The sequence below is a fragment of the Pongo pygmaeus genome, chromosome 1, assembly GCF_028885625.2.
Source record: "Pongo pygmaeus isolate AG05252 chromosome 1, NHGRI_mPonPyg2-v2.0_pri, whole genome shotgun sequence".
NCBI classification, from domain to species: Eukaryota; Metazoa; Chordata; class Mammalia; order Primates; family Hominidae; genus Pongo; species Pongo pygmaeus.
Window position 1 is genome coordinate 5,439,965 of NC_072373.2, and position 17,748 is coordinate 5,457,712.

General features: G+C 37.8%; 1 protein-coding gene across 7 annotated transcripts in view; it reads left to right on the plus strand.

Moving 5' to 3' along the window:
- Positions 1-17,748, plus strand: part of AKT3 (AKT serine/threonine kinase 3) — a 365,144-nt gene that overhangs the window by 191,474 nt on the left and 155,922 nt on the right. For all 7 annotated transcript variants that reach the window (XM_054501224.2, XM_063668069.1, XM_063668092.1 and 4 more), the window contains one exon: positions 2,353-2,464. In XM_054501224.2, the coding sequence (XP_054357199.1) occupies positions 2,353-2,464 (112 nt within the window). The remainder of the gene's footprint in view (positions 1-2,352; positions 2,465-17,748) is intronic.

Here is a 17,748-nt window from a genome sequence, read left to right on the forward strand (position 1 = left end):
CTTAGGGCAGCCGGGAGGTTTAGGCATTGGGCACAAAGAATGTGAAGTAGAGTTACAGCAGTGGAAAACCAGTTACGAATGGTCTCCCATTTACCGTAGTTCAATGTAACGATGTCTTTTACTTTACCATGCTCCTGACAGCAGTACACACTCAATGGAAATTGTATTTCAAATTTTATCTTTTCCTGGGGTAGTGATTTGCTGTGTGATACTCCCTAGTGATGCTGGGCAGCAGCAGCAAATCACAGCTTGCAGTCAGCCACGTGATCACAACATGCACAGTAGATACTCTACAGTGTACTGTGTTGCCAGCATTTTTCTGGATGCTCTTAGTTTTTGTGTTTTCGCATCTCATCATGTCGACAAAACACCCATCTATATGTAGTATTCAATACTCTACTACAAAACAGGCTTTGTGTTAGATGATTTTTGTCCAACGCTAGGCTAATGGAAGTGTTCTGAGCATGTTTAGAGTAGGTCAGGCTAACCTATGATGTTGGGTAGTCTGGGTGTATTAAATGCATATTTGCCTTACAATATTTTTGACTTAACGATGGATGTATTGGAATGTAACACAGTCATAAGTCGAGCACCTGTAATGACAAATAGTACCAGTATCAAAAAGGAAGATCACTTTATGTTTCAGCCTGGGTGATGGAAAAATTATGAAAGCCAGGAGGAGGAATGAATTTTAGGGGGAAAATACTGAGTTTGGTTTTAGGGGTGGTCCAGTAATTCAACCAGCTAGAAATATTCACTATGTGTTTAGACATGTGTGTCTTAAAGTAGAACTGCAAGGTGAAAAAAGTTTGGATTTTGATATTGGTAACCAGAGATGATTGCTGAAAATATGAAAACTGTTAGAAAACTAAGCAGAGACCCTTGGGTGAATGATTTGTCTCAGTGTAAAGGGCCAATAAAGAGCTAATCTGGGGCTGGGCACGGTGGATCAATCCTGTAATCCCAGCACTTTGGGAGGCCGAGGCAGTTGGATCACTTGAGGTCAGGAGTTCGAGATCAGCTTGGCCAACATGGTGAAACCCCGTCTCTACTAAAATTAGAAAAAATAGCTGGGCGTGGTGGTGCACACCTGTAATCACAGCTACTTGGGTGGCTGAGGCATGACAATCACTTGAACCCAGCAGGCAGAGGTTACAGTGAGCCGAGATCGCACCACTGCACTCCAGCCTGGGTGACAGAGCGAGATTCTGTCTCAAACAAACAAACGAACAAAAACACAGCTAATCTGAGTAAAGAATTGGAACTATAAAGACATAGAAATGGTAGTTGATAGTTGCTAATGATGGAGATAGGACACAGCAGATAAGCACTAAGAAAAGACTTGAAGTTTTCAACGGAGATAAATTAGTTTCTTCCAAAAGAGCAGAGTCAGCAGACAACCCTACCCTGTTTTTTCTTGGTGTCCAATACCATTTATCCTTTAAAGCCCAGCTCAGATGTATGCCAAATAATAGTTAATGTTTGTTGAAAGCTTACAGGTCTCATATTATGCTAATATTACATGAACTTATTATTAATTCCTACATCAATTCTATGATGTAGATACTGTTTCCCACTTAACTGTTGAAGACTAGAGAGTTTAATTAATTTGTCCAAGTTTGTATAGTTAATGGTATGAAAAAATAATTGAATCCAGGCACACCAGTGTCAGAGAATCCATACTTTAGGCTCATATTTGTTGACATCTTCCTAGTTATTCACTAACAGAATTTAATCATGTTTAGACTGACTGGCTCTTGGGGCTGTGGATACTAAGAGTTACAGGCAGTTTATATTGTCAAAAGGCTTATAATCTAGGTAAGGATAAGTGATATTTGTCATTTTCTTAAAATGATAAGTAATACTGTAAGGTAGTCTATGGTAAGTGACACATGAGGGATATGGTAATAAGTAAAGAGAATAGAGAGGATGAAATGGTAAGTCTAGGGCCAGGTGTTATGGAAGGTTTCATGGAAGGAATAATATTTGATCTGGACCTTCAAGGATCAGTACTGTTGTGACTGCAGGTGATGCATATGGATAGAGGTAAAATAAGTGGGGAAAGTATTTTAGATAGCAAGAACAGCTGGAGCAAAGGCATAAATAAATGAAAGAGTAAGATGTGTTTGGGGAAAATTATATAGTCCAGTTGAGGTGGTTAATGTGGCCAGAATGGGTGAAGGATTGGAAAGGAAGACTAAGGTCAGGCTGTAAATAATCTTGAGTGGAGATCCATAGAAAGCTGTGAGTTCGCACTGGGTTTTGTTTAAAATAGAACTCTGTAGTTCTCAATTATTTACTTCTTGTTTTAAATATATCCATATTTAAAGAAACATTTTATTTTATTCTTAGAATGCCAGTTAATGAAAACAGAACGACCAAAGCCAAACACATTTATAATCAGATGTCTCCAATGGACCACTGTTATAGAGAGAACATTTCATGTAGATACTCCAGAGGAAAGGTAAGAAATTCATTTGTTTTCATTTTGTGAAAAAGCAACACTCAATCTAAAGATGTATTCGTATCTGACTTTATTATTTGTAAATACATATAAATATATTTTTTAAATGCTATAGTCTCTAAATTCTTGCTTCTGGCATAATACATGAATAACAGTGGCTTACAAAATAATATTTAATATATCAGAACCTCTGGGCATGCTAGAAGATATACTTTCAGAGAAACAGAACATTTAAAGGTTAAAATATAAATTTAAAAAGACATTTTTGGCCTGGTGTGGTGGCTCACGCCTGTAATCCCAGCACTCTGGGAGGCCGAGGCGGGTGGATCACAAGGTCAGGAGATCGAGACCGTCCTGGCTGACATGGTGAAACCCTGTCGCTACTAAAAAAATACAAAAAAAATCAGCCGGGCGTGGTGGCGGGCGCCTGTAGTCCCAGCTACTCAGGAGGCTGAGGCAGGAGAATGGCGTGAACCTGGGAGGTGGAGCTTGCATGAGCCGAGATTGCGCCACTGCACTCCAGCCTGGGCGACAGAGCGAGACTTCGTCTCAAAAAAAAAAAAAGGCATTTTTATAGCCAAACTACCTTTTTAAAAAAATTGTATGATTGATTGTATTCATACTTGAAATTCCAAGGCTAGTGATAGTAAAAGATTTCAAGTAACATGCCATTCTAAATTAGTTGTAAGTGGCTGTCTGGAGCACTAAGTTGCTAAGGATTCTGAGATTGGGTCTAAGGAGCGGGAGAGAGGATTAATTAGCATTGACTGTCATTATTGCTAAAGTGGGTAGTGACAACACTGTAGTAATCAACTCATCAACTTCATCAGGTCCACATTTTTATCCTCCTGATCTATCAGTTTTTACAACCACTTCCCAATTCTATATCTGCTCACTCTGATACTGAGTTAGGTCCAGCTAACAAAACCATCATCCTGCACATTATTATATTTGATCCTAATCAGCAACTTTGTTAAGTTAAATCTTATTAGCCTTATTTTCCAAATGAATACATTAAGTTTTAACATTCTTGTCTAAAATTTTAATAAAAGCAGAATGGTAAAGTATTATTTTAATAACACTTTTGATCAGTAGAGTAAATGGTAATGTATGATTGATTAAGAAATATAGAAAAGAATTAAACACTGATAATATTTTCTTTTGTGCACTTCCAATCTTACTCTGTGCAGATGTAATTAGGCCTTTCATATAGATACAGTTCTGGGTATGGGTCCCCCAACTCCTACCCTGCCTGCACACCCTCCCCTCCCTGCACACCCTCCCTCCCTGCACACCCTCCCCTCCCCACCATCAATCCTGGGCCTTTTCTCGCTTGATAATTAATACTGAGCTTTCAGTTTGTTGATGTGTCCACCCATAATCCATAACCACTGTGTTGGGCTAATTCCTATGTATCTTTTCAGATCTGAGCTTAAAATGTTATTTTTCCTACAAAACCTCTGACTCTTATAGACTAGGCAGGTTCCCCTGCTAGGTACTTAGATATTTTTCTTTGTACCTTTTCTATCAATTATATTATAACTGTAATCCTTGTTTGCCTTTCTCACTAAACTTTAAGATTCTTGACAGCAAAGATCATCGCTTCCTTGCTCATTTAAAAAATCTTTAGCACATAGTCCATGGCCCAACACAGTATTTATTGACTGGCTGGATGAATGGAACTTTTCCCATGTCAATATATATTCTTTGAAAATGTTATTCTTAGTGGATTTTTAACATCTATTGAAGCACAATTCATTTTGCCATTTGTGTTTACAAAGCTGGATTTCTGTCAGATCTTAAGACTCTAAAATCCCTCTGCTATTCCTGTAATAATACACTACTCTTCTGAACAATCAGTTTTCATTTGCATTTATAACTATAAGAAAAAATAGTATTAATACAAATGAAAAACAGCATACTCATATTTGCCATTGGTATGTGCATTTCTATATACCTCTAGAATTTGGTGTTTGGACATTCTATATGACTTTAGTGTACTATCATTGAAGACTTAGGGTTAGTGTGAGTTAGAAAAACTCTATTTTTAATATTCTGCCCAGTCTAAAATTTTTACCTGTCATAAACTAAATGTATATCTCTCACCTATCTTATATTTATTTCAGTACATGATATAAGGTTGGACTCTTATTTTTTTCTCAATGGCGAGCCCATTGTCTCATCTCCATTTATTAGATAATCCATTTTTTTCTCACTGATTGTGGATAACACATATACATATTTGGGCTTTTAGGATTTAGTCTTTTTTTCCCCTTTGACCTTTCTGTATTCTAGCATTAACACCACATGGCTTTAATTAGAGAAAACTATAAAATTTTTAACTGTTAATATAGCAACATATCCCTTTTTTTAATAAAAATGTTCTTAGCTACATTAGTGCATTCTTTTAAAAAATTATGGTAAAAATTACATAATGTGAAATCCTCTTTCATTTTTAAGGGTATAATAGAGTATTGTTAACTATGTGCATATTGTTGTACAGCAGATCTCTAGAATGTTTTCATCTGGCATGACTGAACCTCTGTTCCCATTGAACAGCAGCTCTCCGTTCCTGTACCCCCAGCCCCTGGAAACCACCATTCTACTTTCTGCTTCTGTGAATTCGACTACTTTAGACACGTCACATAAGTGGAATCATACAGTGTTTGTCCTGTTACTGTCTTACTTCACTTAGTATAATGTCTTCAAAGTTAATCCATGTTGCAGCATATTAGAGGATTTTCTTTTTTAAGGCTGAATAATATTCCATTGTATGTATATAACATATTTGCCTTCTTTCTTTTTTTTGAGACAAGGTCTTGCTCTGTCAGCCAGGCTGGAGTGCAGTGGTGTGATCATGGCTTACTGCAGCCTGGAACTCAGGCCCAAGGGATCCTCCCAGCTTAGCCTCCCCAGTAGCTGGGACTACAGCCACACACGCAACTAATTTAATTTTTTTTTTTTTTTTTTTTTGTAGAGACAAGGTTTCTCTATGTTGCCAGGGCTTGTCTGGAACTCCTGGCCTCAAGCAATACTCCTCCCTTGGCTGGAATTACAGGCGTGAGCCACACTGCCAGCCAATACATTTTCTTTATTCATTCATCTGCTGATAGATATTTAGATTGTTTCCACCTCTTGGCTATTGCGAATAATGCAACAATGAGCATGAGAGGGCAGATATTTATTTAAGTTCCTCATTTCACTTTGTTTGAATAAATATCCAGAAATGTGATTGCTGGTTCGTATAGTAGTTCTACTTTTAAGTTTTTGAAGAATCTCCATACTGTTTTCTATAGCAGCTACGTTATTTTACATTCCCAACAATAGTGTACAAGGTTTTAATTTCTCCACATCCCTGCTGACACTTACTTATTTATTTTTTATGTTGTTGTTTTTTAAAAATAACAGCCATCCTGGCAGGTGTAAGGTGATATTTCATCATGGTTTTGATTTGTACTTCCCTGATAATTCGTAATGCTAAGCATTTTTCAAATACCTGTGTATCATTTGTCTGCTTTGAAGAAATGTCTATTCAAGTCTTTTGCCAAGTTTTTACTTGTGTTTCTGTTTTTTGTTTTCGCTATTGAGTTGTAGGAGTTCCTTATACATTTTGAATATTAAGCCCTTATCAGACATATGGTTTGGAAATATATTCTCTCATTCTGTAGTTTGTTGTTTTGTTCAGTTGTTTGCTGTGCAGAAGCTTTTTATTTTGATATATTTCTACTCATCTATTACTGCTTTTGTCAGCATCAAGAAATCATTTCTAAGGACCAAGTTATGAAGCTTTTCTCCTGTGTTTTTTTCTTAGGAGTTTGTAGTTTCATGTCTTATATTTATTCTTTGATCCATTTTGAGTTGGTTTTGTGTGTGGTGTAAAATAAGGCTCCACTTTTATTCTTTTGCATGTTGATACCCAGTTTTCCCAGCAGCATTATATTTCCACATTGTGTTAGTCGTGGCACCCTTGTCAAAGATCATTTGACTGTATATATATGGTTTTATTACCTGGGCTCTCTGTTCTGTTCCATTAGTCTATATGTCTTTATGCCAGTACCAATCTGTTTTAATTACTGAAGCTTTAGAATGCGTTTTGAAGTCAGGAGGTATGAAGCCCTCAGCTTTTTGCTTTCTCAAGATTGTTTCAGCTGTTTGGGATTCTTTATGGTTTCCATACGAATTTTAGGATTTTTTTTTTCTGTTTCTGCAAAAATGCTGTAGGATTTTGAAAAGGATTGCATTGAATCTGTAGCTTACTTTGTGGTATTGACATCTTAACAATATTAAACCTTCCAGTGCATGAACATGGGATGTCTTTCCATTTATTTGTGTCTCCTTTCATTTCTTTCAGCAATGTTTTGTAGTTTTCAGTGTACAGATCTTTCACCTTCTTGGTTAAGTTTATTCCTAAAGTACTTTATTCTTTTTGATGCTTTTGTAAATGGGATTTGCCTTAGTCCCTTTGGGCTGCTACAACAAAATATCATAAACCGAGTAGCTTATAAACAATAGAAATTCATTTCTCACAGTTCTGGAGGCCAGGTGTTTAAGTTCAAGGTGCTGGCAAACTCAGTGTCTAGAGAGGGGGCCCTCTTCACGGTTCATAGAAGGTGTCTTTTCCCTGTATTGTCACCTAGTAAAAGTGCCAGAGGAACTCTCTGAGGACTTTTCTATAAATGCACTAATTTAATTTATGAGTTCTATCATGACCTCACAAAGGCCCACTTCCTAATACCATCACCTCTGGGGTTAAGTAACCCAAAACATTTGTTCTTTGTAGACCTAGTATCTGCAGACAATAACAATTTTATCTCTTCATTTCTGATAGTTTTATGTATTATTTCTGTGTGTTTTTAAGCAATGTTTAATAATTTTGATCATAGCAATATACCTTTTTTTCTTAATTTATTGGATACACTTCACTAATTTACTGTTAAATATGATTTGTATATGTACTTTATTATGCTGCACGTGACCATCCACAATATAGACAAAGGTCATTTTTCTTTCTTAACAGCTAACTACTTTCACTGTCACAGCCATGGCCACTACACTCACACTCACATACAGAGACACATGTGCGCACACATATGCCTCACCCCCACCATGTTCCAGATACATTGAACTCCTTGTTGTTTCCCAAGTACTAATGCTATACTGTGCTCTTACATTACCTGTAGCTCTTTCCTTCTTGCCCTTTTGCCCCTACTGCTAGGAACACCTCATATCCTTTGCTTGTCTCTTGCTCATCCTGGTAAGTACCAATTCATTTTTCACATCTACATTCAAGAATTACCTTTCTTTTTTTGGGTTCCCATCACAAACTATTATTATTGTTAGGATACCACTGTACTTAGCGTATACTTGTATCATTTTGCCCATAACATTTTATTATACTTCCCTACAATACCAAGGCTCCCCCTATCAGACTGTAAGTTCTTCCTAAGCCATTCCTTTTTTAAACTTTAGTAGCACACATGTATTAGACATTTAATTAAATATTTATTAGTAAGTAAATAATCAGTTGGTGAAAATTGATTTCTGTATAAGTAGTATGTGTACTTTTAAAAGATTAATGTACTTGTTTCATAGGGATCTCCATTCTGTTTTTCAAATTAATTACATTTTTAAACATTACTTAGGAATTAAAAGATTGGATGCCCTCTTTCAATTAGTCAGGTACTTTGGCCTGATACTCTTTTGCAGGAATTACCTCCCCACACCCCTCCCACCCTCACCAAATGGTGTAGGGTTATAGTTTAAGTATCATGAATTATGGTGAATTAGGTAATTTGGGTCAGTAGTCCAGCTAACTACCACTAGTAAAGCTGGAAAAGACTTCTGTTTGTTTTTGTTTTTTAAAAAGACACCAGGGAGCTGATAAGGCTAAGATTTATTGGGCCAAAACTTTATTGAAGAAAGAAACCCAGAGAGTGAGCCTACTTTTCCTTTTGGGTTACCTGCTAGTTCTTGAAGTGGTATTGGAGATGGAGAGATTTTGAGTAGCTCCCAGAGCTGGGAGTGATATTTTGGAATCTAGGATCTGCCAAAGAGGAGACATGGTAAACCACTACATTTTGGTATTGGTAGCTTAAAGGACTGTACCCTATAAGAAAGAGTAAACTGGAAATAGATTTGCTTTGAGAGGATTGACATATAACTATAAATTATTTCAGTCCTGAAATTGAGTGAAGGTGATTCAACTTTGCTAGTTTTCTAGGGGCTTGCTAAAAGCAAATGTAAATTCTCTCTAACAGAAGATTATATCTTCCTAGACCTCACATTACCTCAATTTTCATGTGTTGTGTCCAGGACTTGTTAAAAAATGAGTACACAAAAGTTCGATGCAATGTGGCCAAAATAATAGAGGGAAAAAAAAGACAATAGAATCATATTCATAGGAACTCTAGATAAAAGAACTATACATTAATTAGTATGTTCAAGTATGTTAAGATTGTTTGATTCTGCAGAGGGAAAGTATAAAAAAGAAACAAATGGATAATAGCTTTCATTTGTAATCAAGGTAAAATTAAAAAGAAAGAGCACCATAGAAATTCTAAAATTGAAAACAAAACATTTGGAATTATGAGTTCTAGCAGATGGCTTTAATAGCAAACTAGACCTCACATTAGAGAAAATTAGCAGACTCAAAAATACGTCAGAACAGAACGTTTATAGTGAAACATGCAAAGATAAGAGGATAGAAAATAAAAATAATTAAGAATAGAATGTAAGATAAAAACAATGTAGTGAGCATGTCTTACATATATTTATTTATTTATTTATTTATTTATTTTTTATTTTTTTTTAGTTTTTATTTTTTTATTTTTATTTTTATTTTTATTTTTTCTTTTATTATTATTATTATTATTATCATTATTATACTTTAGGTTTTATGGTACATGTGCGCAATGTGCAGGTAAGTTACATATGTATACATGTGCCATGCTGGTGCGCTGCACCCACCAACTTGTCATCTAGCATTAGGTATATCTCCCAATGCTATCCCTCCCCCCTCCCCCCACCCCACAACAGTCCCCGAAGTGTGATGTTCCCCTTCCTGTGTCCATGTGTTCTCATTGTTCAATTCCCACCTATGAGTGAGAATATGCGGTGTTTGGTTTTTTGTTCTTGCGATAGTTTACTGAGAATGATGATTTCCAGTTTCATCCATGTCCCTACAAAGGACGTGAACTCATCATTTTTTATGGCTGCATAGTATTCCATGGTGTATATGTGCCACATTTTCTTAATCCAGTCTATCATTGTTGGACATTTGGGTTGGTTCCAAGTCTTTGCTATTGTGAATAATGCCGCAATAAACATACGTGTGCATGTGTCTTTATAGCAGCATGATTTATAGTCCTTTGGGTATATACCCAGTAATGGGATGGCTGGGTCGAATGGAATTTGTAGTTCTAGATCCCTGAGGAATCGCCACACTGACTTCCACAAGTGTTGAACTAGTTTACAGTCCCACCAACAGTGTAAAAGTGTTCCTATTTCTCCACATCCTCTCCAGCACCTGTTGTTTCCTGACTTTTTAATGATTGCCATTCTAACTGGTGTGAGATGGTATCTCATTGTGGTTTTGATTTGCATTTCTCTGATGGCCAGTGATGGTGAGCATTTTTTCGTGTGTTTTTTGGCTGCATAAATGTCTTCTTTTGAGAAGTGTCTGTTCATGTCCTTTGCCCACTTTTTGATGGGGTTGTTTGTTTTTTTCTTGTAAATTTGTTGGAGTTCATTGTAGATTCTGGATATTAGCCCTTTGTCAGATGAGTTGGTTGCGAAAATGTTCTCCCATTTTGTAGGTTGCCTGTTCACTCTGATGGTAGTTTCCTTTGCTGTGCAGAAGCTCTTTAGTTTAATTAGATCCCATTTGTCAATTTTGGCTTTTGTTGCCATTGCTTTTGGTGTTTTAGACATGAAGTCCTTGCCCATGCCTATGTCCTGAATGGTAATGCCTAGGTTTTCTTCTAGGGTTTTTATGGTTTTAGGTCTAACATTTAAGTCTTTAATCCATCTTGAATTGATTTTTGTATAAGGTGTAAGGAAGGGATCCAGTTTCAGCTTTCTACATATGGCTAGCCAGTTTTCCCAGCACCATTTATTAAATAGGGAATCCTCTCCCCATTTCTTGTTTTTGTCAGGTTTGTCAAAGATCAGATACTTGTAGATATGTGGCATTATTTCTGACGGCTCTGTTCTGTTCCATTGATCTATATCTCTGTTTTGGTACCAGTACCATGCTGTTTTGGTTACTGTAGACTTGTAGTATAGTTTGAAGTCAGGTAGTGTGATGCCTCCAGCTTTGTTCTTTTGGCTTAGGATTGACTTGGCGATGCGGGCTCTTTTTTGGTTCCATATGAACTTTAAAGTAGTTTTTTCCAATTCTGTGAAGAAAGTCATTGGTAGCTTGATGGGGATGGCATTGAATCTGTAAATTACCTTGGGAAGGATGGCCATTTTCATGATATTGATTCTTCCTACCCATGAGCATGGAATGTTCTTCCATTTGTTTGTATCCTCTTTTATTTCCTTGAGCAGTGGTTTGTAGTTCTCCTTGAAGAGGTCTTTCACATCCCTTGTAAGTTGGATTCCTAGGTATTTTATTCTCTTTGAAGCAATTGTGAATGGGAGTTCACTCATGATTTGGCTCTCTGTTTGTCTGTTATTGATGTATAAGAATGCTTGTGATTTTTGCACGTTGATTTTGTATCCTGAGACTTTGCTGAAGTTGCTTATCAGCTTAAGGAGATTTTGGGCTGAGACAATGGGGTTTTCTAGATATACTATCATGTCATCTGCAAACAAGGACAATTTGACTTCCTCTTTTCCTAATTGAATACCCTTTATTTCCTTCTCCTGCCTAATTGCCCTGGCCAGAACTTCCAACACTATGTTGAATAGAAGTGGTGAGAGAGGGCATCCCTGTCTTGTGCCAGTTTTCAAAGGGAATGCTTCCAGTTTTTGCCCATTCAGTATGATATTGGCTGTGGGTTTGTCATAGATAGCTCTTATTATTTTGAGATACGTCCCATCAATTCCTAATTTATTGAGAGTTTTTAGCATGAAGGGTTGTTGAATTTTGTCAAAGGCCTTTTCTGCATCTATTGAGATAATCATGTGGTTTTTGTGTTTGGTTCTGTTTATATGCTGGATTACATTTATTGATTTGCGTATATTGAACCAGCCTTGCATCCCAGGGATGAAGCCCACTTGATCATGGTGGATAAGCTTTTTGATGTGCTGCTGGATTCTGTTTGCCAGTATCTTATTGAGGATTTTTGCATCAATGTTCATCAAGGATATTGGTCTAAAATTCTCTTTTTTTGTTGTGTCTCTGCCAGGCTTTGGTATCAGGATGATGCTGGCCTCATAAAATGAGTTAGGGAGGATTCCCTCTTTTTCTATTGATTGGAATAGTTTCAGAAGGAATGGTACCAGCTCCTCCTTGTACCTCTGGTAGAATTCGGCTGTGAACCCATCTGGTCCTGGACTTTTTTTGGTTGGTAAGCTATTGATTATTGCCACAATTTCAGCTCCTGTTATTGGTCTATTCAGAGATTCAACTTCTTCCTGGTTTAGTCTTGGGAGGGTGTATGTGTTGAGGAATTTATCCATTTCTTCTAGATTTTCTAGTTTATTTGCATAGAGGTGTTTGTAATATTCTCTGATGGTAGTTTGTATTTCTGTGGGATCGGTGGTGATATCCCCTTTATCATTTTTTATTGCATCTATTTGATTCTTCTCTCTTTTTTTCTTTATTAATCTTGCTAGCGGTCTATCAATTTTGTTGATCCTTTCAAAAAACCAGCTCCTGGATTCATTTATTTTTTGAAGGGTTTTTTGTGTCTCTATTTCCTTCAGTTCTGCTCCGATTTTAGTTATTTCTTGCCTTCTGCTAGCTTTTGAATGTGTTTGCTCTTGCTTTTCTAGTTCTTTTAATTGTGATGTTAGGGTGTCAATTTTGGATCTTTCCTGCTTTCTCTTGTGGGCATTTAGTGCTATAAATTTCCCTCTACACACTGCTTTGAATGCATCCCAGAGATTCTGGTATGTTGTGTCTTGGTTCTCGTTGGTTTCAAAGAACATCTTTATTTCTGCCTTCATTTCGTTATGTACCCAGTAGTCATTCAGGAGCAGGTTGTTCAGTTTCCACGTAGTTGAGCGGTTTTGAGTGACATTCTTAATCCTGAGTTCTAGCTTGATTGCACTGTGATCTGAGAGACAGTTTGTTACAATTTCTGTTCTTTTACATTTATTGAGGAGAGCTTTACTTCCAAGTATATGGTCAATTTTGGAATAGGTGTGGTGTGGTGCTGAAAAAAATGTATATTCTGTTGATTTGGGGTGGAGAGTTCTGTAGATGTCTATTAGGTCTGCTTGGTGCAGAGCTGAGTTCAATTCGTGGGTATCCTTGTTGACTTTCTGTCTCGTTGATCTGTCTAATGTTGACAGTGGGGTGTTAAAGTCTCCCATTATTAATGTGTGGGAGTCTAAGTCTCTTTGTAGGTCAGTCAGGACTTGCTTTATGAATCTGGGTGCTCCTGTATTGGGTGCATATATATTTAGGATAGTTAGCTCTTCTTGTTGAATTAATCCCTTTACCATTATGTAATGGCCTTCTTTGTCTCTTTTGATCTTTGTTGGTTTAAAGTCTGTTTTATCAGAGACTAGGATTGCAACCCCTGCCTTTTTTTGTTTTCCATTTGCTTGGTAGATCTTCCTCCATCCTTTTATTTTGAGCCTATGTGTGTCTCTGCACGTGAGATGGGTTTCCTGAATACAGCACACTGATGGGTCTTGAGTCTTTATCCAATTTGCCAGTCTGTGTCTTTTAATTGGAGCATTTAGTCCATTTACATTTAAAGTTAATATTGTTATGTGTGAATCTGATCCTGTCATTATGATGTTAGCTGGATATTTTTCTCGTTAGTTGATGCAGTCTCTTCCTAGTCTCGATGGTCTTTACATTTCGGTATGATTTTGCAGTGGCTGGTACCGGTTGTGCCTTTCCATGTTTAGCGCCTCCTTCAGGAGCTCTTTTAGGGCAGGCCTGGTGGTGACAAAATCTCTCAGCATTTGCTTGTCTGTAAAGTATTTTATTTCTCCTTCACTTATGAAGCTTAGTTTGGCAGGATATGAAATTCTGGGTTGAAAATTCTTTTCTTTAAGAATGTTGAATATTGGCCCCCACTCTCTTCTGGCTTGTAGGGTTTCTGCCGAGAGATCCGCTGTTAGTCTGATGGGCTTCCCTTTGATGGTAACCCGACCTTTCTCTCTGGCTGCCCTTAACATTTTTTCCTTCATTTCAACTTTGGTGAATCTGACAATTATGTGTCTTGGAGTTGCTCTTCTCGAGGAGTATCTTTGTGGCGTTCTCTGTATTTCCTGAATCTGAATGTTGGCCTGCCTTGCTAGATTGGGGAAGTTCTCCTGGATAATATCCTGCAGAGTGTTTTCCAACTTGTTTCCATTCTCCCCGTCACTTTCAGGTACACCAATCAGACGTAGATTTGGTCTTTTCACATAGTCCCACATTTCTTGGAGGCTTTGCTCGTTTCTTTTTATTCTTTTTTCTCTAAACTTCCCTTCTCGCTTCATTTCATTCATTTCATCTTCCAGGGCTGATACCCTTTCTTCCATTTGATCGCATCGGCTCCTGAGGCTTCTGCATTCTTCACGTAGTTCTCGAGCCTTGGTTTTCAGCTCCATCAGCTCCTTTAAGCACTTCTCTGTATTGGTTATTCTAGTTATACATTCTTCTAAATTTTTTTCAAAGTTTTCAACTTCTTTGCCTTTGGTTTGAATATCCTCCTGTAGCTCGGAGTAATTTGATCGTCTGAAGCCTTCTTCTCTCAGCTCGTCAAAGTCATTCTCCGTCCAGCTTTGTTCCGTTGCTGGTGAGGAACTGCGTTCCTTTGGAGGAGGAGAGGTACTCTGGTTTTTAGAGTTTCCGGTTTTTCTGCTCTGTTTTTTCCCCATCTTTGTGGTTTTATCTACTTTTGGTCTTTGATGATGGTGATGTACAGATGGGTTTTTGGTGTGGATGTCCTTTCTGTTTGTTAGTTTTCCTTCTAACAGACAGGACCCTCAGCTGCAGGTCTGTTGGAGTACCTGGCTGGCCGTGTGAGGTGTCAGTCTGCCCCTGCTGGGATGTGCCTCCCAGTTAGGCTGCTCGGGGGTCAGGGGTCAGGGACCCACTTGAGGAGGCAGTCTGCCCGTTCTCAGATCTCCAGCTGTGTGCTTGGAGAACCACTGCTCTCTTCAAAGCTGTCAGACAGGGACATTTAAGTCTGCAGAGGTTACTGCTGTCTTTTTGTTTGTCTGTGCCCTGCTCCCAGAGGTGGAGCCTACAGAGGCAGGCAGGCCTCCTTGAGCTGTGGTGGGCTCCACCCAGTTCGAGCTTCCTGGCTGCTTTGTTTACCTAAGCAAGCCTGGGCAATGGCGGGCGCCCCTCCCCGAGTCTCACTGCCGCCTTGCAGTTTGATCTCAGACTGCTGTGGTAGCAATCGGTGAGACTCCGTGGGCGTAGGACCCTCTGAGCCAGGTGCGGGCTATACTCTCCTGGGGCACCGGTTCCTAAGCCCGTCGGAAAAGCACAGTATTCAGGTGGGAGTGGCCCGATTTTCCAGGTGCCGTCTGTCACCCCTGGAAGGGGAACTCCCTGACCCCTTGCGCTTCCCGAGTGAGGCAATGCCTCGCCCCTGCTTCGGCTGGCGCACGGTGCGCTCACCCACTGACCTGCGCCCACTGTCTGGCACTCCCTAGTGAGATGAACACGGTACCTCAGATGGAAATGCAGAAATCACCCGTCTTCTGCGTTGCTCGCGCTGGGAGCTGTAGACTGGAGCTGTTCCTATTCGGCCATCTTGGCTCCTCCTCATCTTACATATATTTAATTGGAGCCTTAGAGAGGAGAGAATAGAGCAAAAAGTATTTGAAAATATAATGATTGAAATTTTTTAAAAATGGCTAAAGATACCAAACCATAGTTTCAAAAGTCCTATAAATCTCAAGTAGGAAAAATATGAAGAAAATCCCTAATCTCATTAGACTATTAAAAAACAAAGATAGTGGGAAAATCCCCAATGTAGACAGAGAAAAAATGTTTGCTTTCAGAGCAGCAGCACATAGACCAAAAGGTAATGTCAATATGTGGGATGGAATACTAATGAAATATAATGGAATAATGTTCCCAAATAATGGAATATTTCCAAAGATGATGAAATGATATCCCCAAAGTTCTGAAAGAAAATGAGTGCTAAGAAACAACTATTTTCCATGAATAAAAGTAAAATGAAAATATTTTCAGTAAAAAGTTGATAGAGGCTGGGCATTGTGTCTTATGCCTATAATCCCAGCACCTTGAAAGGCTGAGGCAGGAGGATCACTTGAGCCCAGGAGCTCAAGACCAGCCTAGGCAACATAGTGAGATCCTGTCTCTACTCCCCTCACCCCCCAATAATTTGATAAGATTTGTCACTGGCACACCTGTAATAACTAACCTAGTATTCTTTAGACACAATAAGAATAATCTCAGATAAGAGGATAAGTATAGAATGGAATGAAAAACAAAATGCTTAAATAAACCAATAAATAAAAATAAGCCTTGATTTTTAAATAATTTATGTTGTGTTTTAATTATATAAGTGAAAAATATCTGAAGTAATAACATAAATTGAGATCCTGACAAAAATGGAGTTATTTTTTGTGAGGTTGCTGTATTTTCTGGTAAGAGTTAAAAATATGGACATTTTAGACTTTGCGAAGTCACAGTTAAATATTATAATTTAAGTTACAACTACTAAAAAGATAGTGAGAGTATGATGGCTACCAGGCTAATTGGAGGAGAAATGGAATTAGAAATTATTCTGGCATATATTACATAAGTGGACCATGTAAAGCTAAGGATGTATATATAAATAATTGCAAAAAACGATGACTGAAAAGCCAACAGGAAAATTAAAATGGAATTCTGAAAAAGTGTAAAATAATTAAAAAACAGGCAGGAAAGGAGAAAAAGATAAAGATATAGGTTGAAAATAAATAGATTGAAAAAGATTGATCATGGAAACAGTAAGCATAAGAAGAATGGATTGCTGTATTATATCATTTCAAATTAAATGTATTACCATAGATTACTAGGATACTTTATAATGAGAAAAGTGTCTGTTGAACAGGATGATATAGCAGTCATCAACGCATATAACAGAATTAAAGGGATAAAAATGGGCAATTTCACAACCATATTTGGAGATTTAAAAATTCTCAGCACTTGGTAGAGGAGCTACACAAAAAACTAGCTAAGGCACAGAATAACACTATCAACCACCTTGATATACCTAATATTTATAGAACACTACACTCAAAAGTGGCAGAGGAGACATTATTTTCAGGTAAGCATGGTACATTGATCAGGATGGAACATATTCTTATCAGGATAATGCAGTCCTCATAAAATGAGTTAGGGAAGATTCCCTCTTTTTCTATTGTTTGGAATAGTTTCAGAAGGAATGGGACCAGCTCCTCTTTGTACCTCTGGTAAAATTCAGCTGTGAATCCGTCTGGTCTTGGACTTTTTCTGGTTGGTAGGCTGTTAATTGCGGCCTGCATTTCAGAACTTGTTGTTGGTCTATTCAGGGATTCAACTTCTTCCTGGTTTAGTCTTGGGAGGTTGTATGTGTCCAGGAATTTATCCATTTCTTCTAGATTTTCTAGTTTATTTGCATAGAAATATTTATAGTATTCTCTGATGGTAGTTTGTATTTCTGTGGGATCGATGGTGATATCCCCTTTATCATTTTTTATTGTGTCTATTTGATTTTTCTCTCTTTTCTTCTTTATTAGTCTGGCTAGAGGTCTATCTATTTTGTTGATCTTTTAAAAAAACCAGCTCCTGGATTCATTGATTTTTTTTTTTGAAGGGTTTTTTCGTGTCTCTTTCTCCTTCAGTTCTGCTCTGATCTTAGTTATTTCTTGCCTTCTGCTAGCTTTTGAATTTGTTTGCCGTTGTTTCTCTAGTTCTTCCAATTTTGATGTTAGGGTGTCAATTGTAGATCTTTCCTGCTTTCTTTTGTGGGCAGTTAGTGCTATAATTTTCTTTACACACTGCTTTAAATGTGTCCCAGAGATTCTGGTACATTGTGTCTTCATTTCTGCCTTCATTTCGTTACTTATCCAGTAGTCATTCAGGAGCAAGTTGTTCAGTTTCCATGTAGTTGAGCGGTTTTGAGTGAGTTTCTTAATCCTGAGTTCTAATTTGATTGCACTGTGTG